At 30.9% G+C, this 25,148-nt stretch overlaps 1 protein-coding gene across 1 annotated transcript in view; it reads right to left on the bottom strand.

The window, feature by feature from the left end:
• LOC139517772 (uncharacterized) overlaps positions 1 to 25,148 on the bottom strand; it is a gene marked incomplete in the record, with an annotated part of 65,929 nt that overhangs the window by 2,534 nt on the left and 38,247 nt on the right. Inside the window, 17 exon segments of the mRNA XM_071309160.1 lie at positions 672 to 743; positions 1,417 to 1,481; positions 1,945 to 2,052; positions 3,712 to 3,772; positions 6,256 to 6,363; positions 7,236 to 7,330; positions 7,693 to 7,779; positions 8,312 to 8,479; positions 9,056 to 9,137; positions 9,887 to 10,002; positions 11,461 to 11,529; positions 11,875 to 12,010; positions 13,354 to 13,484; positions 14,230 to 14,378; positions 16,608 to 16,733; positions 22,060 to 22,229; positions 24,266 to 24,337. Coding sequence (XP_071165261.1) covers positions 672 to 743; positions 1,417 to 1,481; positions 1,945 to 2,052; positions 3,712 to 3,772; positions 6,256 to 6,363; positions 7,236 to 7,330; positions 7,693 to 7,779; positions 8,312 to 8,479; positions 9,056 to 9,137; positions 9,887 to 10,002; positions 11,461 to 11,529; positions 11,875 to 12,010; positions 13,354 to 13,484; positions 14,230 to 14,378; positions 16,608 to 16,733; positions 22,060 to 22,229; positions 24,266 to 24,337 — 1,815 coding nt within the window.

Consider the following 25,148-nt stretch of genomic DNA (forward strand, 5'->3'; position numbering starts at 1 on the left):
TTACAACAGTTGTTTACATGTTCTTATGGTGTGCAGTTACACTACTGTCTTAGGTTAGGAAGGAAACAACCCTCACAAACATATGTTGTCCCCACCACATTCTATATGTGCCTTTCCAATCTTTTTTTATTTTATTTTGCGATTTGATTAGGGACTTTCATATTTTATTTTGCGATTTGATTAGGGACTTTCATATTTTATTTTGCGATTTGATTAGGGACTTTCATATTTGAACTTGCCTCAGAGTTCAGTATTTTTGTGATTTTACTTTTCCAAAGTCAGATGCCTCTAAAACAATGGTTGTTTTTGGGTGATGTCTTTCATACTATTTTTTTTTGTTAACTGTTTTGTCATTTATCAGGCTGTTGATTTTTTGTATGAATTGTTCCATATTTTGTTATAGCAGGGCTTTTTCCAGCTGCCTTCTAGATAAGGCTATGGTTTCTGTTCATTGTTGAAAGCTGTATGGTGAACTATATATGGATTAATCACTTTATTTGTACTCTGTTGAATAGGTTTATTATAGGCAATCATCTCCTTACTTTGTATAGCCATTGATGTTATGGTTAAGATTCCAGATATCCTTCCATATATATTCTAGCATATAGAATTATTTACATGATATGATTCAATAGGTTCATTAAAATGTAAAATTTATTTAAAATCCTTACCCCATATAGTGGAGTCCAGTGTCAACTACCAGTCTGCAGGCTCTGAATATTTCCTCGCTATAACGACCTAACCTATATAAAATTATATTCAGCTTTAAAAAAGTATGCATCTTCCCAACAGTCTCCAATACAGTAAAACCTGTTATAAAGGTTACTTCTATTAAAGGAAAATCTTGTCAAGTCCCTCTCATTTTAAACCTTAATTCAAAGGTAACCTCTCTTATGAGGTCAGTTATTCCTGGTTTCTAAGTTGACCTTTATATGTAGGTTTGACTGCAGTTTACTTTGTTCTTAAAAAGTCTCATCAGGAAGCTGTCAAGGTCTATAAATCTATGTGTTATTTTCTAAATATGCGTTTTGTCTCTTTAATAAAGTCAAGCCTTCCAATTGATATTTAATAGTGTGTCTTTCTATGTTGTGATGATATACTATTGTTTCAGAAAAGGGAGAAGGTTTGGTACCATTTAAACGTTTAACCCTGCTGCAAATTTTTAGTCATAAATATGAATTAAATATTTGATGTAACAAGTGGAACTGCAAGCTACTGCTCACAGATGATACCCTGCCCAAACATTTTGGTAAACAGGAAGTTGCTGAGTGAAGAATATGAAAACACATCACACTTTATAGCAGACTTATATAAACCCTAAAACAATCTTTCTGAAATCCTTGTAATGTTACAGTTAAAATAGACAAAAATATTGTAAAATCTTTTTTCATCATTTGTAAACATACAAAATCTTACATTTGAGCATCAGTCTTATAAACACCCATTTCCTCTCCTAAGTATTCAGCATACAGAGCCCAACCCTGAAATAAATATACATGGATCATAAGATAAAAAAAAAAAGAATGCAAAAGAATTACTTTTAAAATACCCCATATACTGAATAGAAGACAAAACAAACAAATGGAATAACACCTGTATAATTTATGTATGATACAGTAATTTTAAAATAAATTGTGACAATGATAATTACCATGCATATAAAACATTCTAACTCACCCTATATCATGATTTTAAACGGCAAATCAACTTGTTATTTGAATTCAATTGTTGAATGATCCATTTTTTTCTTCTCTGAATTTTTCATTTTAAGGACAGAAATAGACAAACATGTTTGAATTCTTAATTTGCACATATCTAGAAAAGAACCGCTACTACTTTCAAAAAGGATAGAAATTATACAGATATACATTCTACCAGTCTATTTATGAAATATGGCATATTGTGCATAAAAGAGTTGATAAATATATATATATATATATATACCTCTACAAAGGCTGTATAAAAAGGGAATAGTGTTGGTGGCTGGAAATATTTACTGTCTAAACCATGTCGTCTAAAACCAGCATTCTTAGCTAAGGACTGTATGCTTATCTGTAATAAATTATTTGAACAATTATATTAAATAATATCTACAGTTAAAATATTTATATATAAAATATTTTGAATGTGTATATATATATATATACAACTCGTCTAAACATCAACCCAACAATGTTAGATCTGTAAATTTGCTTTCGCAAATTTTTGGTTCTTCCCTCGCCGGGATTCGAACCCATGCTACTGTGATATCGTGACACCAAATCGCCTGCACTGCAGCCGTCCCAATAGACCACACGACCACCTGGGCTCTCAAAAAAAGAGCTTTCGGTGGGCATGTGTTACCTTTCCACGTCAGTTTTAATCTAGCGGCGTACTACAGTACATGATATATAAGGCATGAAGATGTAGAGTTGTCACTGACTCAGACGTACTTATATATATATATATATATATATATATTCATTAAATAAAATAATAAAATAAGTAAAATGTTAACAGTTCCATTCTATCGATTTCATCCTTCCATTGGGACTCTTCAGGATAACTTATGTAGTGTCGCTATAGGCGACGTCGTTAAGGAGGTTTATGACGTTCCGTCATTGTTCGTTATTAAAAGTTCTACGTTCCGATCAAAATTGAATCCAGAGAACTTTTAATAACTAACAATGACGGAACGTCATAAACCTCCTTAACGACGTCGCCTATAGCGACACTACATCAGTTATCCTGAAGAGTCCCAATGGAAGGATGAAATCGATAGAATGGAACTGTTAACATTTTACTTATTTTATTATTTTATTTAATGAATATATATATCTGCACATGTGAAAATTATTTTTTATGCCTCTATATATATATATATATATAATTGAGTCTAAATTGAAAACTACGTTCAAACCTATGATTGCGTTGGATAAAAACTGCAATTTTTATACGTGTGCATGTAAAACAAATTTCGTTGTAGAAGGGTCTAAAAACAGCACAAACAACATTTTCCAAAAGACCAAAAAAGTGAAAAAGTATATTTAAACAAAACGCATTTGACTAACAGGTTGAACAACTGATGTTCTTTATTCTTTAACCCTGCTGACTGCCATTGGCGATTGCCAAATAAAATTGATCACAAGATGTAACAAAATGGATCTTAATATAAATTCAATACTAAACAGAAAAATTTTTTTAACTTGTGGCCACGATGTTATATATATATATGTTGTGTACAAGTTGTAATGTTGTACAAATTATAATTTATTTGTACAGACTTTTTGTACAAGTTATCATGCTTTACACAAATGGATGATGCAAGCAAACAGTCTTTGGTTTCGCATATTTGTTTCATATTTCCACATCTACATGATACAGTTTAATACTGAGCATTGATATAAAAAAAACATTTTTAGAACATAAAAAGACTTTTTATGGATATGATTTTGGTATATGGAGAAAAATAAAACTAGAATTTAAACCATTCAGGTATCCTCATTTCCAGTTTTAGGACAATAAGACTGGCAAATGTTAAGTTGAAGTATATAGATTTCAGTTTTAAGACATTCAACTGAAATATTTTAGAAGATAAACTTGTATCACCTGTTGCAAGAAGGTAGGTGTCAAAAAACTTATAGCTTGTACAAAACTTTTTTTTCTGAACAAAAATTTGATTTGGTCAAGAACACAAATATGTTTATAAGATCACAAAACAAGAAGTCTAACCTGTAGATGATGCCCTGGAACTGTTTCATGCAGAGCCAAAGCCATGAATCCAAATGTTGGCCTGGAAAAGAAATAGATACACTTAATATGAATGATAGTATAGTATCAGTATTGTAACCATTTGAAGAAACCATCCCTGGGACCATTCAGATTTAACATTTTGGTTATATCAATGTTCATGTTAAGTCACTACTGCAGTGTCACCTCTAACCAGCAACACATAGCCCAGTATTTCCACATATGTGTATTGGGTTACAACATTTTGAATTTGACGGCTTATGGACAGGTATGCCTTTCTTAGACTTTGCCCTCTTTGCATTTTCCTCCTTTCTTGTGAAAAAAGAGGCTCTGCTGTTGGATGACTTGTGAATGTGTTTCCTTATCTTACTTCTAAAATATTATTTTTTTTTGGTTTTTTAGCTCACCTGGCCCGAAGGGCCAAGTGAGCTTTTCTCATCACTTGGCGTCCGGCGTCCGTCGTCCGTTGTCCGTCGTCCGTCGTCGTCGTCGTCCGTCGTCGTTAACTTTTACAAAAATCTTCTCCTCTGAAACTACTGGCCCAAATCAAACCAAACTTGGCCACAATCATCATTGGGGTATCTAGTTTAAAAAATGTGTGGCGTGACCCGGTCAACCAACCAAGATGGCCGCCACGGCTAAAAATAGAACATAGGGGTAAAATGCAGTTTTTGGCTTATAACTAAAAAACCAAAGCATTAAGAGCAAATCTGACATGGGGTAAATATGTTTATCAGGTCAAGATCTATCTGCCCTGAAATTTTCAGATGAATCGGTCAATCGGTTGTTGGGTTGCTGCCCCTGAATTGGTAATTTTGAGGAAATTTTGCTGTTTTTGGTTATTATCTTGAATATTATTATAGATAGAGATAAACTGTAAACAGCAATAATGTTCAGCAAAGTAAGATCTACAAATAAGTCAACATGACCAAAATGGTCAGTTGACCCGTTTAGGAGTTATTGCCCTTTATAGTCAATTTTTAACCATTTTTCGTAAATTAAAGTAATCTTTTACAAAAATCTTCTCCTCTGAAACTACTGGGCCAAATTAATCCAAACTTGGCCACAATCATCTTTGGGGTATCTAGTTTAAAAAATGTGTGGCGTGACCTGGTCAACCAACCAAGATGGCCGCCACCGCTAAAAATAGAACATAGGGGTAAAATGCAGTTTTTGGCTTATAACTCAAAAACCAAAGCATTTTGAGGAAATCTGACATGGGATAAAAATGTTTGTCAGGTCAAGATCTATCTGCCCTGAAATTTTCAGATGAATCGGTCAATCGGTTGTTGGGTTGCTGCCCCTGAATTGGTAATTTTGAGGAAATTCGGCTGTTTTTGGTTATTATCTTGAATATTATTATAGATAGAGATAAATTGTAAACAGCAATAATGTTCAGCAAAGTAAGATCTACAAATAAGTCAACATGACCAAAATGGTCAGTTGACCCCTTTAGGAGTTATTGCCCTTTATAGTCAATCTTTAACCATTTTTCATAAATCTAAGTAATCTTTTACAAAATCTCCACTGAAACTACTAGGCCACAATCATCTTTGGGGTATCTAGTTTCAAAAATGTGTCCGATGACCTGGCCATTCAACCAAGATGGCCGCCACGGCTAAAAATAGAACATAGGGGTAAAATGCAGTTTTTGGCTTATAACTATGAAACCAAAGCATCTAGAGCAAATCTGACAAGAAGTGAAATTGTTAATCAAGTCAATATCTATCTGCCCTGAATTTTTCAGATGAATTGGACAACTGGTTGTTGGGTTGCTGCCCTCCAATTGGTAATTTTTAAAGAAATTTTGCCGTTTTTGGTTATCTTGAATACTATTATAGATAGCGATAAACTGTAAACAGCAATAATGTTCAGCAAAGTAAGATCTACAAATAAGTCAACATGACCTAAATGGTCAATTGACCCCTTAAGGAGTTATTGTCCTTTATAGTCAATTTTTAACAATTTTCATTAATTTGGTAAATTTATGTAAATTTTTACCAAATATAGTTCTCTGTTACTAATGGGCAAAGTTCATTATAGATATAATTGTAAGAAGCAAAATCGTTCAGTAAAGTAAGAACTTCAAACACATCACCATCACCAAAATAGAATTTTGTCATGATTCCATTTGTGTCCTTTGTTTAATATGCACATAGACCAAGGTGAGCGACACAGGCTCTTTAGAGCCTCTAGTTTTCAAATTCTGTTTTATTTCTTAAATTTTGCAGCTGTTCTTTGCAGTATTTTTTATCCACATTTAGTTTATCTCCGATCTTAAAAGAAATTTTAATCTAAAATATATAAACTAAATGTGTCTTAATTATTCCAACATATAAATAATTAATTTTAAGTCATCTGAAGGAAGACAAATTAACAGCTGTTCAAAAAATGTATTAAACATCTTCATGACCAATTATTTATATAAATTTCATTTAGTTAACTAGTTTTGGTGCATGTTTGTTGTTTCCTTTCTGTGTTATTAGAAATCTTTTATCAGTTTAAATCATATAAATGTAAGCTTACATTTCCGAAGGATGTAGTCCATTTACTTGGAATGTTCCTGGCTTTGTTCCATCCGGGGACCCTGTTAAGTACATGCCCAGGGGTCCGTTATACGGCATAGGTTCAACTCTATAGTACAATAAAAAGTTTATACATGTATTTATAAGTCCTGAACACAGTGCTAAAATATATATGACAAACAGGTGAAAACAAAAACCATAACATCATATAAATGAATAAAAGATGTTATAGTTACAAATATGTAGAAGGAAAAATGCAAGGACACCTATATACATAAGATAAAAAAAATGCAATTAAATATCTTAAACAGCTAAAAACTTATATACATTTTAACTCTACTATTTTCCAACAAAGCAAATACTGTACAGGATGAAAATTATGCATATTATGATCAGAACCTCTTTAAAACAGATAACAGATATAGGAAGATGCGGTGTGAGTGCCAATGAGACAACAAATAACAATTTATAAAAGTAAACCATTATAGGTCAATGCACGGCCTTCAACACGGAGCCTTGGCTCACACCGAACAAAAAGCTATAAAGGGCCCCAAAATTACTACTGTAAAACCATTCATACAGGAAAACCAACAGTCTAAATACATACATTTGTATATCAATCCAACTAACACAGACCTTTGGTATTTCATTGCTTTTGCAGAAAAAAGAAAAATATTGATGACGGATCTAGAAAATGTAAAACAAATTAATATTGCAACCTATATATGATTAGGCAAATAAATACCTAACTACTGTAGAATCATTTATTTTCGTGGGGGTAAAATTTAATGGTTTTGTCTCTCTTAAAGATTTCATGGGGATTTAATTTCGTCGGTTCCTTAAATGTTAGTGGTATTATACAATATGTTATATGGAGGTTAAATTTTCGTGGGGTTTTTAATTTCGTGGATATATTCATTCCACGAAATAAAAGAAATTAAATCCTCCACGAAAATTTCTCCTTTAACAGTATCTACTTACACTAAGGGTAGATTGGGATTGTCTTTGAACAGAGTATTTAGTTTAGGTTCTATCTGTCTCTCAATAATATCCTCAAATGTTGAAACAACTTCATCCTACAGATATCAAATAACAAAACATTTTTTGTAAGTACATACTTATTGCTGTTGACAAAGTGTACTGTGAAGTACACCTTAATATATTAGATTGTAGGATCTCATGATTAATTATCAACATGTTATTAATAAACAGATGACATTTTGTTATCAAGTAAAAGATTCATTTGCTTCACCTTGAGACGGTCACCAATTTTTTTTTCTTATTTATAAGTTAATAATGATGCAGAAAAGGGAAAAAAAATAGAATCTCAAAGAATTATTCCTTGAAATAATTTATTTTATTTTATAATATTTATCAGTTTTTTTTTTAAGTATAATAATTAACACTATGAGTATGAATAAGTGAAAAATATACTAACCTCTGTTTTTAAGAAGTATGAAGAATCATTTTTGAGTTGATTGAAACCATCTTTTATACTCCCATTCATTCCCATTTTCCTAAATATCTATAAAATAGAAAAAAACACTTAATTCAATATACCTAAATATCTATAAAAAAAGAAAATACACTTATTTCAATAGACCTAAAAAAAAAAAAAAAAGGTATCATTAAAACAAGCCGCCATGTGTTGACATGAATTATCATTGATATGGTCATATTTATAAATTAACTGTTTACAAAACTTTGAATTTTTGAAAATAATAAGGCTTTTCGACCTCAGGAATAGATTACCTAAGCTGTATTTGGCAAAATTTTTAGGAATTTTGGTCCTCAATGCTTTTCAACTTCGTACTTTATTTGGCCTTTTAAATTTTTTTGGATTCGAGCGTCACTGATCATCACTGATAAGCCTTTTGTAGACGAAATTGAATCGATTTTTTTTGGTTGATTTTTGTACCATATCATAAAGTAACAACTAATAGTGCAATAAATAAAATTTGTAATGAAAAAAAAATGTTTAAAAATTTGCTGAATTTTTGTACCCTCCAGCCTTCTTAAGTCAATTTTCTTAATATTTTTAAACTGCGAAAACTCACAGCTTTCATCTGTGTAGAAATACGAGAAACTTCTTCCAATCCTTTCCTGTGAACTTCTTCTGGACTAAGTTGCAGTGAGGTATGCCATTTCAAGCAAGCCTTATAATAGTCCATACCTCTATCCCACGACCCTACACCTAAACCTGGTCTTGTGTGCTTAAGATAAGTCTACAATTACATAAACAATATTCATTTTTAAGTAACCAGTGGATACACAATCTAACAGCTGACAAAACTCATTGTACAAACTTTTTTCAGAAAGCTATTAGTTAAAATTAAAGTAAACTTGGAATAAACAAAAAAAATAGTCAAGTTTTACATTAAAAGATTTACATTCAAGCCAATGTAGGGAACAAACAGCTTTTAAATATATGTTTTAATAACTGTTCAAAATATTTGGCTTTCCAATGTTTGATGTCATCAGGCATGCTTATCTTTTTTTATGCTGTCACAATAGGAAATTCAGAGGAAAGCAAGAAAATTAGATGTCAAAATCGAGTTTTAACCAATAATTTTTTTTCATACAATGGGTGCAGAAAGGGATAAATTGACAAAGAATTAGAGAAGAGTTTTTATCTCTGTTGTTCTTTTATCCGCCATTCATTTAATTTTGTTAAATTCCCAATATAAATGGATTAAATCTGAAAGTTCCATGTTTTCCAAGAAGGCAGGTCAATATGAGTATTATCTGGTTGAATCTTAACATATTTTACATGAACATTCCTACTTAAAGTGATTGCTTACCTCATTTATAAAAACCTCCATTTCATTTAAAGACCTCATGTAATCAGTGATTGCTAATTTTGCCTTTTCTCTTATATTTTCCCTACAAAGAAAATATTTAAAAATTTCAAATAATTTTCATAGGAACATATATATCTTCATTAGGAACTATGAATTAATTTCTCACAATAAGGTTAAGTTTATCAAAAATCTGAACAAGTACTGACAGGAATATCCAGAAAAGCACCTGGACTGCATGAAACTTATGTATGGGCTTTAATATTAGAAATACCAAATCTTTAAAAAAAATTATTACATTGGTTGCAATGAATTACATTGATTTCACAGTTAAATAAAAACTGATAATTTCACATGTGAAATAAACGTGGTTATTTCACACTCAGACGTCATACAACAATAGGCGTTGTCAAGACATCATTAACGGCGGATCAAAACAAATTGTAAATGCGTAGAAAAAAGATATAGTTCCTGACATGTTTTACATTAATTTCTTTAAAAAAAACCATTTGCCAATGTTATAGAATAACTAATAAAAGAATTCAAATATCGAAATATATTCAACTCGTGACCGAACAACACTGATAATTAACTCATGAGCTACGGGCATTCGTGAATTAATGTGTTGTTTGGTCACTCGTTGAATATTTTTCTCTATTTGAATTCTTCCATTAGTTATTCTATAAATGTCACTTTTCATGTTAATAATGGAATAAATTTGAAAAGATTCAAGTAAATATGAATGTGATATACATTTGTAGCTGTGTTCTCAGGAAGCTTGACCCTGTCTGTTATAATTTCTATTTAACTAATTATGACGATTTGAAAGGTTACTTTTCTTCATGGTTTATGGTTGAAATCTGGTCTAAATCCTCTGTAAATGGTTTGTATAACACAAAGTTTTCACTGTCTTCAGTAATCATCTCTCTTATTATTTTTGGTACTTTTTCCTTGGAGAAAAAGAATGTTTTTATTGCAGAAATTTCATTGTCATTTATTAGACATTATATATGCATATGTTTCTTTTTATCAAAATAGTTCTATGCAACAGAAATTCACATTTCATATTGGTCATTGCAAACAACAGAAATTTAATGAAAGTATGGGTCATTTATAAAAAATATTAAAATATATCGTTGAACAAATTATCAAATAATTAAGAAATAATTCATGGAAGGCATAGATTGTTGGAAATTTACACATGACCTGGGCCTTGATATTGGAATTTTATCCTGAGCGTTAGCGAGGGATAAAATTAACGAATATCACGGCCCAGGCATTTTCAACAGTCTTTGGCTTCCATGAATTGTTTCAATTCTAATAGGACAAATACGGTCATTAAAATACTGAAGCGAGAATTGGTTTGGTGTGTGTGTGGCTGATCTGTTTTACTCCCTGTTAGATAAAGCTCAAATATCTTAATAAATCCGTAGCTTGCATGGGTAATTTCGTGAATAACCCCTAGAAAAAAAAACTGTTTAATTCTTCTAATTCTCAAACCCAACATTTGCCATTTTTAATTTACATGATTTTCTCGGAAGCTTCCGTCAAATCCAAAGTTGACATTTCGTAACTAAGGAGCCGCCATGTTGACTTGTTGAAATTAGTAAATATGCAAATAATGCAAAACCTACCTCAAAAATCAGTTTTAATACATTATCATATGAATTTTGATGGTTCACGTAACAGAAAACTTTCAACTTTAGCGATTTCATTTGTATGACGTCATGTTTTGAAATGACTTAAATGCGCCAAAAAAATTAACAGACTTTCGCAGAATTTAATTTTATTTTAATATTGTTGATTTTTCCGAGCTCTTGTGCATTACTTCTTTTTATTATGCATCTGAATAAGAATAACAGTTATTTTGTCTTTTTTTAATTGCACTTTTTAAAACAATAAAATCGTCAAAAGGTCTGCAAATAGGTTCCAATACATGTAGATTTACGTGGGAAGTATATTGTAACAGCCATTATTATGTATACCTCTGAATCTGCGCTAAGTATAGATATATCAAGAATTTTATCACAGTGTTGTTTACAAAGCGAAAGAAGCACGTCATATTAGAATGTCTTTTTAAAAAGCAGGTTTCAACTATTTTTTTTATTCATTTCAAATAATTGACATGGTTTGTGAGTTGACTTTGAATAAGCTAGCATGAAACTTACAATTGATACTTTATTGTGAATAAGCTAGCATGAAACTTACAATTGATACTTTATTGTGAATAAGCTAGCATGAAACTTACAATTGATACTTTATTGTGAATAAGCTAGCATGAAACTTACAATTGATACTTTATTGTGAATAAGCTAGCATGAAACTTACAATTGATACTTTATTGTGAATAAGCTAGCATGAAACTTACAATTGATACTTTATTGTGAATAAGCTAGCATGAAACTTACAATTGATACTTTATTGTACGTGTGATTAACTTCAATTGCCTTGGTAAATCTTTCTTTCATTTGCCCAAGCTGAAAAATAAAATAAAGTATTCATAAAAATATTTGTGTATTGGTATATATGTAGCAGATTTTTTCCTGAATTTTCCGAGATCAATAAATCCTTTGCTGATCATTTATCCAATTATCAATCAAATCTATCGTCAATATTTTTTTAACTAATTTTCAAAAGTTGAAAATTGAACTTTTTTACCTCGATAAGTTTTTTTCTAATTATTATCTTTCAGATTTCCATCAATTGTAATGTTAATTAATGGTAATCTGAAAGATATTTTAGTGTTTGTAGATGAATTCTGTCAAGTGTATGAGTATCAATAGTCCACTGACCAGATTCTGTTAGGAGTAAAATATATTTACCTGAATTGGCATATTTTGGATTCTCGTTATGAAGTTTTCAAAATCTCCTTTTGTATGCTTTGCCATATTTTTAACAACAGTATCAGGATCAGATTGTGGGCCTTCCAGGAAGTTTATAGGATTTAGTGAATTGTACCTACAAATCAATATAAAACAGTGTCATATATTCTTAGCTATTCTGGCGATCTGACAGATAGATAACATCAGTTGGAAAGTTGTAATGCTTCTAGAAGCATTTTGTATTGTTCCTGTTCTTTCAAATGCTATATTTGAAGTATTTCTATCCTAGTCAAAAGAGCATCAGTTATGATATCTTCATAACTGATGCTCTTTTGACTAGGATAGAAATACTTCAAATATAGCATTTGAAAGAACAGGAACAATACAAAATCAAAGTAGGGAGGTGTGCAAGACAAAAGTGTCCTGTGAAAAAGTGTCCACCTGGACAGTTTTTCATAGAATTTTGGTATAAAGTAGTGTCCATAGCCATGAAATATTGTCCCTCAAGTGGACAGATTTTAACTGCAAAAGTTATGAATTAGTGTCCACACACAGGACAAGTTTTCATAGTAGTTGCTATTAAATTGTGTCCTCTGAAAGAAATAATACAAAGGTACTTAAATTTTTTTATTATACTTGAATTTTAATAAAATCTGAAAGATTGATTAGAAATTGATTAATAAAACAAAATTAAACAAACAAATAATTGATGGAATGAAGAATGAATTGTTTAAAGTATAAAATCAAATGTGAAGAACTTTAATATTTATTATGAGAAGAAGGCAAAAGAAAATATAAAATTTTGGTATCAAATAATGTCCATTGCCATGAAATATTATCCCCTAAGTGGACAGGATTTTACAGCAACAGTTATGAAGTATATGGTCCACCTACACAGGACAATTTTTAGTAGTAATTGTTAATGAATTGTGTCCTCCAAGGAAAGTAATACTGAACAGCATCTGTTACTTATTTGAATTTAAATCATTATACATGCACATGATGCATATATATTAAAAATATAGAAATAGGACAATAAGGATGGTACGAGTGCCAATGAGACAATTCTCTGTCCAAGTAAAATTAACAATTAATGTATTAAAGTTAGTAACTAGAGGTAAATATACGTCCAGAAATAACAAGGCAATGGATATCATTTAATACTTTAATCATATCAAAAATATTTTGGCGGACATAATGTCCTGTGAAAAAATGTCCACCAGGACAGAATTAAAGTATTTAATAATGTACATTTTCATGGACACTTTTTCATACCTAAGGACATATTTTCATAAGAAATTGTGTCAGGGACATATCTAAAAAGAAAATATTGTCCATGGACAAATTCTACAGGTGCACATACTTAAATAGGTGAACAGTTTGTCTACAACTGTAATCTTAAGTAATTTTGTTGTCAAAAAAATCGTAGAACTATGGCTACATAACTTAGCATATTATAAATGTTTTAAGTTAACTTACATTCTCCATTCATATCCATCATGGTAGGTCTGCAGGAAATCTTTGAATATATCATAATCTACCTTCAACTTGTCAGTCAATCTATCTTTTTGGATCTTTGATAACTGGTCTAGATACCAATCAACTTGGTTCTATGTAAATACAAAAGGACAAATCATCAAGATGGAATTGATTTTGTTTTTACTTAATTTTTCCAGAAATCAATAACAGTCTCCATGATTTTTTTTATTTAAAAAAAAAATAACATGAACTAACGCTACTATAGCATCCACTGCCTCCCTTTTTATCAGCTTTGTTCTTAGTTTGAATTCAACAAATGAAATTACACTTAGTGTAAGAAGCCTCCTCTTTCGGCATTTTGTTTTAAAAGATGATTTGAAAAGACAAAGTAAATGATAATGATTTTTGAAATTGTCTAAGACATTGCTGACATAAACCTTTGATATAAATTTGATACAAATCTGTCAAAATTTGAACTTGTGAGAGTGCTACCAAATTATGCAATTTTCAATATATAAAATCAATATTTCCAAGGGGCATAATTCTTGAAAAAATTGTTGATTGGCACTGATATTTGAACTGGTCTGAAACACAAAGGAGAGAAATAAAACATTGAGGGAATCCCATGAATTCCTAAAGAAATACTTAATATATATTATTTTTGTCAGTCTAATGAATAATTCTGACATAAAAACAATACAGGTTCACCGTTTTAGGAATGTTGTTCTTGATCCTTCGCTCAACCATGATTAAAATATTGGCATTATTTGAAACAAAACATGTTAAAATAAAAACATGACATTATGTTTGAAATGATTAACAAATTATATACATGACATTAGGTAATGATTAGGATAGCATTGAAATAATTGTTACCTTCCATCTTTCAAATAACTCGATAGAGTAGTCATCGAGTCTGTCATCATATCTACGATCATTAATTATTGTAGCAAATTCAGGATTTTCGGCTAGCAACCATTCACTAAAACTGGTCTGCAATTCATCAAACTTATCTTCTGGTGTTTCTAAATATAATTATAGAGATTTAGTTATATAGCATGGCATAGATCAGTTATTACAAAGAAGAACAACACACCAAAGAACATCTCTTTATTTTATTTATAATTACATTTGATAGAATACAGAACATACAGATTAAGGAGGCTTGTGGGTACAAAAATTTCAGCGAAAAATTAAACATTTGTTTTTTATTATGAATTTTATTTATTACACTATTTATTATTACTTTATGATATATAAAGTACAAAAATCAACCGAAACAATCGATTCCGTTTGGCCCCAGATGATTTTTAAAATGTTAATATCATTGAAAAAGCTCCAAATTATCTCCCTTTACATTTTTTTGGCATTAAAATTGATAATTGTAAAATTTAATCGATTTCTGTAATTTAGTTCTTTTTTTATTTCGATATTACCTCTATTTCTCCTATTAGTTCAACAGAAAAAAAGGATGTTCACAAAAATGTATTCTTCTTGCAGAGGCAGATTGTGAGCTTGTATGAAAGGTGACCCCATTTTTTTATTTCATTTTACTATAGTATAAGATAAAGATCATTTATAAAAAAATACAGGGAAATCCTATATTAAAAAAAAAATTGATTTATACCTGCGAGCCCCCTTAAAACAAGGCCTTTACCATATATTGAAAAACAATACTATTTATTTATGTGTCAATAAAATTATCATGATTATGTTAGCAAGGGGATGGTTTGCAGCATATATGTTATGAATATAAAGTATATTGTATAAATGCGGAATTTCATAAAGAAAATACAAAAACACAAAAATAGGAGCTATATTGCTAATGCATTTCACCTTTAAGGCCTCATGAAAACATTGCATGTGAAATTGAGAGTACATGCTAATAGAGGTTGGTCATTTACAAATGTATCAACTGTATCATATACGTTGACGTATACGCATCTGCATATATACCAAATAATAGTATGTGATCCCGAGCTTTAGACTATTATACGTTGTGCTTCAATTTTTTTAAGGGATATAATTCAGGGGAAAAAAATCAATACAATAAAACAATCTCAAAAAAAATGTTTAACCCCGCCGCAATTTTGCGCCTGTCTAAAGTCAGTAGCCTCTGGCCTTTATTAGTCTTGTATGATTTTTAATCTTAGATTCTTGTGTATATTTCGCAGTTTAGTATGACATCCATTATCACTGAACTAGTATATATTTTTGCTTAGTGGCCAGCTGAAGCATGCCTCCAGGTGCAGGAGTTTCTCGCTACATAAAAGACCCATTGGTGGCCTTTGGCTGTTGTCTGCTCTTTCGTCGGGTTGTTGACTCTTTGACATATTCCCCATATCCATTCTCAATTTTATGGATATTTTTCGGAAAAACAAATATTTGTACGAAACGGGAGAAAACCAGATAAGACGTGATATTTGCCCTGTTTCTAATTAAAAGCCTGAAAAGATGAAATATATACATTCCGCATCGTAAATATTTTGCACATAGAAACACAATTTCATTGATCTTCTTTGGAAGTTGACGAGTTAGTTCAAGACTAGATTTCACGTACATTTCTCAAGTGCATGCGTTTCATATCCATTTTCCCATGTAAACGACATTTAAATCATATGAAATTGAAGCAAACACATTCATCTGCATTATTGAAAGTATATACAATATTATAACATATTTGTTATGAATACATTAGGTTTTGCATATGCAATAACCTCAAAATTGCCCGGGGCAAAAAAGACATATCCATATTGTGCCCTGTTTCTAATGATGTGACGTCATTGCATCCTTAACAACACGTTTGTGATAATTTGCTTAAGATTTTACCTTTTATGTATCATAAAATTGATATAATTTACGTTTTTTTTCTCTTTTCTGCAGAACTTAAATATGTGATAAAAAGATTATAACATGCCTTTTCCATATTGGCCCGGGTATCATCCCTCGACCCATATCGGGATGATACCAGGGCCAATATGGAAAAGGGCATGTTATAATCTATACTTAAAGCTCAAGATCACATATCTGTTTTTGGTATATCTGCAGATGCGTGTACGTCAACATATATGATACGGTTGATACGTCTGTAAATGACCGACCTCTATTATAAAACACTACCAATCTTAAACATTGTCATGATTACATGTCAAAATGGTGATTTTACTTTATGGATAAAATTTATGTATTATATGATTATGTCGAATAAAATCTATAAATGTGCTTGAATATATGTTCACATGCATACAGTATACCTGTTGTGCCCAGTGTGTTTTTGACTTGATCTATCCAGGAATCAGTAACGGTCTCCAGGGTTGACAATGGCATGGCTCCGTTCTGTAGAACAACTAGGTGGAATTCATCAATTTTGAACTGATCTCCTGCAATCAAATCACTTTGCACATAACCTATATCAAACTACAAGTTTTCAATAATATCACTGCTGCAATAAAATTGTTTTTTGAACAACCTCAATGTACAACAATATATGTGAACAAGCAGGTGACATAGCATTTATATAATTAAACATTAATATATTTGAGAATGCAGTAAAGTAAACTTTATATGATGCAAGCACTTAATAGACATGTTACGAAAAGGTATATTCACGACGCTGAGGTTGATAAAATACAATTTAAATGTGGGGACTGTGTCAAAGCACAAAAATGATTAACATTGAATATGATTTAAAAACTGCATTGATCCTTTTGGAGGCAATTCTGTATGGAACGAATATCCAATAACATTTGTACTATAAGAAAAATATAAGAAATAGATATTAACGAATTCCATAATATTTTTAAGAAACTATAATGCAAAAAAATGGGAGGAGGAGGGGATCATGTTAATGCAGTAGATGTGCGGGGCAACGGAGACACAGGGTACATACATGCCCTTAATATACCTTGCCCATTATCTTAATTTTTAATAGCTAATCACTAGTGATTTTTTGGGCCCTGTATAGCTTGCTATTTGGTGTGAACCAAGGATCCATGTTGAAGGCCGTACTTTGACCTATAATGGTGTAATTTTTTAAATTGTTACATGGATGGAGAGTTGTCTCATTGGCACTCAAACCACATCTTCCTATATCTACTTGCAAATGATCTTAATAACTATAATTTGTTTTATACCTATTCGCGAATATATATGTATATAATGGTCATTTCTATATAGTTACGAAAAGCAAACAAAGGAGTATATGTATTTGGAACCAGTTGTTTGCCGCCTAAATTTTTATCTAATGGGATCTGTTTTAAAACACATAAAACATGATTTTAATTCAATTTTAGTTTTAGAAAATTTACTGCCGGCCATATAGCGTCCTTTATTTCCTTTCAAGTTTATCTTAAACTAAACAGTTTCAACTCAATTTGTTGTTTCCTTATAAGGGGTTTTTGATTGATTGATTGATTGTTGATTGCTTAACGTACAATGGCAAATATTTCATGCATGTTCAGAACGATAAGAGGTTTGAGTAAAATACGACTCACTACTCACCGGTTGAATATCCCTACAGAGTTTCAAAAGCATTGCATAATAACTTTGCATTTACACCTTAACAACACCTTATGCAGACATTGCATTCATACACAGGTTATTTAGGACAACAGAAATTATAAGATTTATTGGAAGTTGTTTCCTAGGACACCAAAATGATGCTCAACAGTATAATAATTGTCTTTAATTGGACCAGGTTTGGAGTTAGATTTCCACTAAAATTTTGTCATCTTAGCAGATAAAATTTATCCATGTCGATCGCCCCTCGTTACCCCTTACAAATGCCATCAACTAAGAGCTTAACCACGAGCAGAAAGAAGAAAATGTAAAAATATGAATTTGTGTATATTAGAGTGGCGGGTATATGTCGAACACGCTATACGGCGCTTAACAACTATCAGAGTCATTAGAAACTTATGGAGACACCTGAGAGAAAAATAAAACAACCAGACTGTAGAACTTTGTGCGGGATTAGTGGAGCGACAGATTGAACTTTTTCAAGAACTGTAATACAACAACAAAACTTATACATGTTATATCTAACGTGCTTACTATGTATTAATTACCAATCTAACTAGAATCGAATGAACTTGTATAACTATCAGTCCCCCTTTTTCTAGCCCACCCAATCCGGCATGCGTACACCTTTTATGTCTTATATATATGATATCACAAAAGCAATTGTCATATAGGATGTTACATAATGATGTTCTAGATAAATGTGATTTGAATTAACTAAGACGCACAGGATTCAATTGTTACCTGTTTAAATCTAGAATCAATGTTTTGACACCGTCCCCAATTTTAAAGTGTAATTTGTCAACCTCAGCGTTGAGAATATACCTTTTCGTAACATGTCTAATAAAAAACTGATTATCGACAAATAGTTGCAAGCAGTTCATTTTCGTTCATTTACTACTGATCATATTTTCAACATGCTCAACAAAATATCACTTCTCAAACTAACTATACTATTAAAGTATTATTAGATCCCCAAAATTACTCTTAAAAGTCAAGAAGGTTTACTTTATTTATCAGGAAAAGTTAATCCACTTCGGCATGATATCCTGGTAAATTTTTCCAAGTTAAAAAAATAAGCTTAAAGCTGAAAACAAATATACTGAAATTTGACCCAGTCCATATGCCTGAGTCCAAACATCAAAATGGATGGCAAGATGATTTTGAGGTTCAAATATGTTGAAAATTGTATATTCTTCATTAATGATCTGATGTCAGATAATATTCTCATATGATGAATTTAAAAAAAAGTATGATATCAATACTAATTTTGTAGAATTTTATAGTATTTTAAGTGCGATTCCAAAGAGATGGAAAAATATAATAAAAGGTAGTTCAAAACTTGAAATTATTGAAAATAAATTAATAGATAAAGTTAAAAAAGAACCAAAATCTTGTAAATTTTTCTATATATTATTTTTGGAGGATAATAAAGTGTTATCTTTATCTTCCCCTGAAAAAGGGGAAAGAGATTTAAATATGCAGATTGAGGATTGGAATGCTATTTATTCTATGCTCTTCATTATAACCAGAAACTCTTTTTTGCAAATACTTTCAATTTAAGATTGTTCATAGGATTCTATCATGTAATTCATTTTTATTGAAATGTAAATTAAAAGAAACTGAACTAATTGTACTTTTTGTTAAGAAATTAAAGAAAATATTTTTCACATTTTTTGGGAATGTAATGTATCATTAAACTTCTGGCCATCCGTTATAGATTGGATTAAACATTATGGCATTCTCCTGCCTTTCAGTGCAAAAGAAGTCATTTTAGGTGTGTCTGAGGATTTTGTTAACAGTAAACATGGTAAAACAGTTAATAATATTTTGTTGTTATTCAAATATTATATTTACAAATGTAGATGTAAGAACATATCCCCCACAAAATATTGGATTAATATAGAAAAATACTCTGTATGTTTCTTAACCCCTGTACAAAAAGTAAAAATGGATCAGAAATGGCATTTGTTAGAAGCAGCTTTTATTTAATTTATTTGATTAATTAACAAAATCTTTTTGTAATATTAATATCTATATCTAATTATATCCATATGACTTAAGGATGTTCGCTACTCATGTTTTGGAATTTTTGTCAGATTTTCGGAATCCTCTGGTTTTATCCATTTGAATGCCTTAAAATAATTTGCCCATTGACCCCCGTTTTTCTTTTTATTAATCTTGTACATGTATTATTATAAACCATCTATAAAAGTCTAATAAAATCCTTGTTATTTTTTAATAGTTTTTGAGCACTTAAACTTGTCAATTACAAAGCTATGAAAAATCAAGAGTGAACATTTTCCCGCCAAAATTTCAATTGCTAATATCTCGAAAACAAGCACATTGACCTATGTATCTTTTTTGGCTCTTTTGGTTCCTTTAATATTCCCCTATCAATATATACTTAAGTGTTATGAAAAGATTGTTATTTTGAAACTGAGTAGCGAACCTCCTTAATTGATTTTATTAAGTATTACTTTATTTTTAAAATGTGTATCAAATACTGTAGTATGTAGTTTTCACATGTTTCATCATCAAAAATAAAAAAAATTACAAAAAAAAGTATGACATAGTAGAACCAAAATACCATGCAAAATACAAAATCAATGTTTCTATAAAAATAAATAAAAGGATATAAATAAAATCTCATTATCCATCTCTTCTGAATAACAATGGTAACGGTAGTCAATTCAATAAACTATGCGTAGACTGGGAATAGTATACATGTATATTGATAATATATTATGTCCCAGACTATTAGACACCAAGTGAAAAATACTTTTGAACCAGGAAAATAGTCCATTTTAGTGAGTTACTTCTTTGAAACTGTTCAGAGGAGCATATATAGGCGCATGATAGATTGATTGATTGATTGTTGGTTGCGTAACATCCAGTGGCAAATATTTCATGCATTTTCAGGATGAGAACAAGTTAACAGTAATAACTAATGTTAGAAGAACAATATCTTTTATAAATAGACAATTTGAAATTTAAGGGCAAATGATACAGTTACAGGGGAGGTAATGACGTTGCTAACGTTAAATGTTATTTTCCCGTCGTCAAAAAATGACTTATCGAGAAAAGATGCAGTTTTCAACAGATTTTTATCATTCAAACTTATTTAACTTGAAAACGAGTTGATGGACCCCTCTTTTTTCAAATGCCATTTGGTTTGATTACGCGAGAAGATTATGTGTGCCAATTTTCATGAAAACGTAAATAGTGCAATTCTTTTTAATTTGATAAATATACAGCAAACAATGATGATTTTTTTCTCAATTCATGACCATTTGATAAATATGAGTTATTTCTGAATAAAAAATGTATCAATTTTTAGGATACTTATAAAATACAGAAATTACAAATTATTTAACAAAAAACAATTTGTGTTTATCTTTTTAAACAAAAAAGTTATGTCTTTCTTTTGAAAGGGAATACGGTCACAAATCCGAATTTTGAGTAAATATACAAAATTTCGACCTCATTTTACTCTAAAAGTAGCACATGAAGGTATATTTTTTATTTCATATTTGATTTAATCAGTACATATTTGATTTAATCAGGTAAAAAATAGTCTATATGGAAATACTTATTAAAATGTAAATACAGGATCAAAACTTAATAAGTTACAAAATGTATAAAGTAAATTAAAGACATTGATGTTAATATTATGTTGTTTAACACTTGTACTATGGAATACTATATAAATCTGTTTGTACTACATCTTGATAGTACAATTAAATAAAACCTCCAATCAATATAGAAAAAATATGCTTTTTCTTTTATAAACGAGGAAATGTTTAAATGTTTTTTTTATTTTATATATGTAATTTTAAGTTTCTTGCATGCTTTCAGGCAAACATTAGAAAATGATGTATGGTAATTATTTACAAGTCAACTTTGTATTTTTCCACATCAAATATACTTCATAGTAAACAGATAACAAATAATTATGCTTGCCAATTTAATAAAAAGAACTTGTACAGGACTCAAGTGATAGAAGTCTAATGGCTTTTATAACTTACTAGATAGTGTGGGTTTTGCTCCCCATTGAAGGCTGTTCAGTGACCCGTAGTTGTTAAATTCTACGTCATTTGGTCTCAGGTAGAGAGTTGTTTCATTGGTAATCATACCACACCTTCTATTTTGTAAACAATACACAATTTTTGTTAAAAATAAACATACCTAGTTCTTTTTCTGCTTTAACTCGTAGTTCCCTTATCTTGAGTTCTCCAATTTTATATGCACATGCCTGGCCGGGCCATGTTATGTATCTATTTACTTCGTTCGTTATATCACTTTGTCCATATGCTGTGAAGTTCAGCATGTATTTAATGGCACGTTCCTCTGTCCAACTGTAAATGCAAATAAAGCAGCTCTTTAGGTTTAAGGCTTGCGGGTACAAATATTTCAGCGAAAAATTAATACTTTTGTTTTTTTCATTACAAATTTTAGTTATTCCACTATTAGTTGTTACTTAATGATAAGGTACAAAAATTACAAAAAAAATCGATTCAGTTTGGCCCTACTTTTAAAAGGTTTATATCATTTAAAAGCTCCAAATGATCTCCGTTTGGTGCAAAATGTCATTTTTTGGCATTAAAATTGAAATATATATATATTTTAACTCATCTGTGACCTATATTTTTTATTATTGTTTTCAAATAAACTGTACATAAACTAAATAATTGTAAAAGTTGAAATAAATAAGATGCTCTTCAAAGCTTGTATTGCTCACTTAGCTGTAAGTGCAACAATGGACACTCTCTGACCTTGTGGACTAGAATATAATTTGTGACAAAATTTTCTCTTTTATTGATCTTGTTCATGTTGTTTGGCTGCAGATCTTTTTTCCCCTGTTTACACTTTATCTCTGCATGTCTTTTGTCACTGTTGCCTAAAATCCCAACCTTCCTTTTTTTGGTATGGAACCTTGAAGTACATCAATGAGAACCATAAACTTAGAGAGCAACCATCTTAGGTGGATCCCCCCCTCCCCCCCCCCCAATTGGGAGAGGTGTTTTTATAGAGATAAAAACTGATGATGACTAGAGCCAGCCCCTTCTTAGGACAGTCAGCATGCCACACATCATATTTTTTTTTTTATTTAGGTATGTTGCTATCAATCATAATATTGCTTGACCACAATATTTTATCAAGTTTTAGGGAAAATACCCCCCCCCCCCCCCCCCATTATACCAAATTAGTTACTCCAAAAATAAGCTGATTTCAGCCACTCCAATGCTGTTTGTGTTAAAGTTTGATTAAATTTGGCAAAGTAGTTTCCATTGAAAAGATTTTGGTATAAAAAGTAAAAGGACTGATGACAACAGTCAAACAAGAGATGAGAAAAGCTCACCTGGCCCTTTTTCAGTGGCGGATCCAGGGGGGGGGGGGGGGGGGGTCCGGGGGTGCGCACCCCCCCCCTTTATTTTTGCCGATCAATGCATTTGTATTGGGACATATGTTTTGCACCCCCCCCCCCCCTTTGCCCTGGGTGCCCTGGGTTAGCACCCCCCCCCCCTTTCGAAAATTCCTGCATCCGCCCCTGCTTTTTTATAGTTTTGAATCCATGATATCAAGTTCAGCTTTTAAAGACCTAATTCTGATTTTTTAAAAAGAACATTTAAATATTCTAGTCTCAGGTGCGGATTCAGAGGGGGGGTTCCGGGGGTTGGAACCCCCTCTTTTTTTTGGACGATCAATGCATTTAAATGGGGACATGTAATTGGAACACCCCCCCCCCCTTTGTCCTGGGTTAGGAACCCCCCTTTTAAAAATGGCTGGATCCGCCCCTGAGTCTTAATTATTACCTGGAATAATTTACCAAATAATATTAAACATGTTAAAAGAAATAGATAATTTAGATACGTTTAAGACCAAATGTTCAAACTATTTTCTAACTGAACAGAATAAAGATTCACAAAACTAATGTATTTTTTCTTTTTCTATTGAATCCATATGTACTGATTCAATATTTATTAGGCTGCTATATTTAACTGTATTCTGTATTTTATTTTGTAAGTATTTTTTTCCGTTTTCTATTTGTATTTATAGTTTTTGAAGGCCTCATGGAAGATTAACATGTAATTGTTAAAAATATACAAATACAAATATACAAATATTTTATTGACACAAACACAATTACAAGTTAACCTTCGTTAAATAAAGAATTTTATTATTATTATTATTATTATTATTATCATTATTATTATTATTATTATAATTATTATTATTATTATTATTATAAATATTTAAATCTGAAAAAAGTTTGACTGTACATGTATCTAGATTTAAGGGCCATATGGAGGTGCCCCTAATCAAAGGAGGCTCATACACAGAAGATAGGGTGTAGTAAATACACAGCGAACACCTGTTGAATGTCACTTACTTGTAATGATGAAGGCCTGTGTCAACCACAAGACGGCATGCTCTAAATATCTCAGCACTATAACGTCCTAATCTGTAAAAAAATATCATTTGTTAAATAATTTAAAGGAAGCCAACACACTGTATAGTCGTGTTATAGATCTGTCTTAAATCTGGATCAAGCCAGTTAGTCTATTTTTATCCAAGACTGAAGTAACTCAATAGAAAACGTGTTGCAAGCATCGTGGTTGGCTTTATAGCTATAACTACTTTGGAACTCAGCATTCGGTTGTGTATCCAAGATAAAATAAATGATGAAGTTTTACAAATCATATTATATAACATTAATTGATAGCTATTCAGCTAAGATCTTAATATATTACAGTACTATATATATATATAAATCAATGCTGTTAACGAACAACTTTACAGTATTACAACTGAACCACCATTTTAATCCGAGTATATGCATTGGCACTATATCGATTCTAGTTAGTTGGATACAGATATCTGACACAAATTGTGTATTATAAATTTATAACGCAAGTAGTTTAATAAACACAAAGTCGCAACATTACAAGATCTACAAGGGCTACTTCAAGTATTACATTACTCTAAAAATTTAAGCGTACATGCATTATAATTAGGAATTGCAAATACATTTGTAAGTTAAGGCCAATTAAAAAATCGAGGATGATAAACTGAGCCACAAAAAACAACACTGCAAGTGGTCGTATCCAATTTTCACACATTAAACTTTCTTTAAAAATGCTACTTATGCATCCAGGAACATAGAGATGAAATATATAATCAGGATTGGGTATAATAAATGTAGTAATGCTTTGGAAAATTATAGATCAATTACATTTCCTTACCTTCATGGCAGGACGATTCTGTGGCGGATC

This window comes from Mytilus edulis, chromosome 3 (assembly GCF_963676685.1).
Source record: "Mytilus edulis chromosome 3, xbMytEdul2.2, whole genome shotgun sequence".
Taxonomy (NCBI): domain Eukaryota; kingdom Metazoa; phylum Mollusca; class Bivalvia; order Mytilida; family Mytilidae; genus Mytilus; species Mytilus edulis.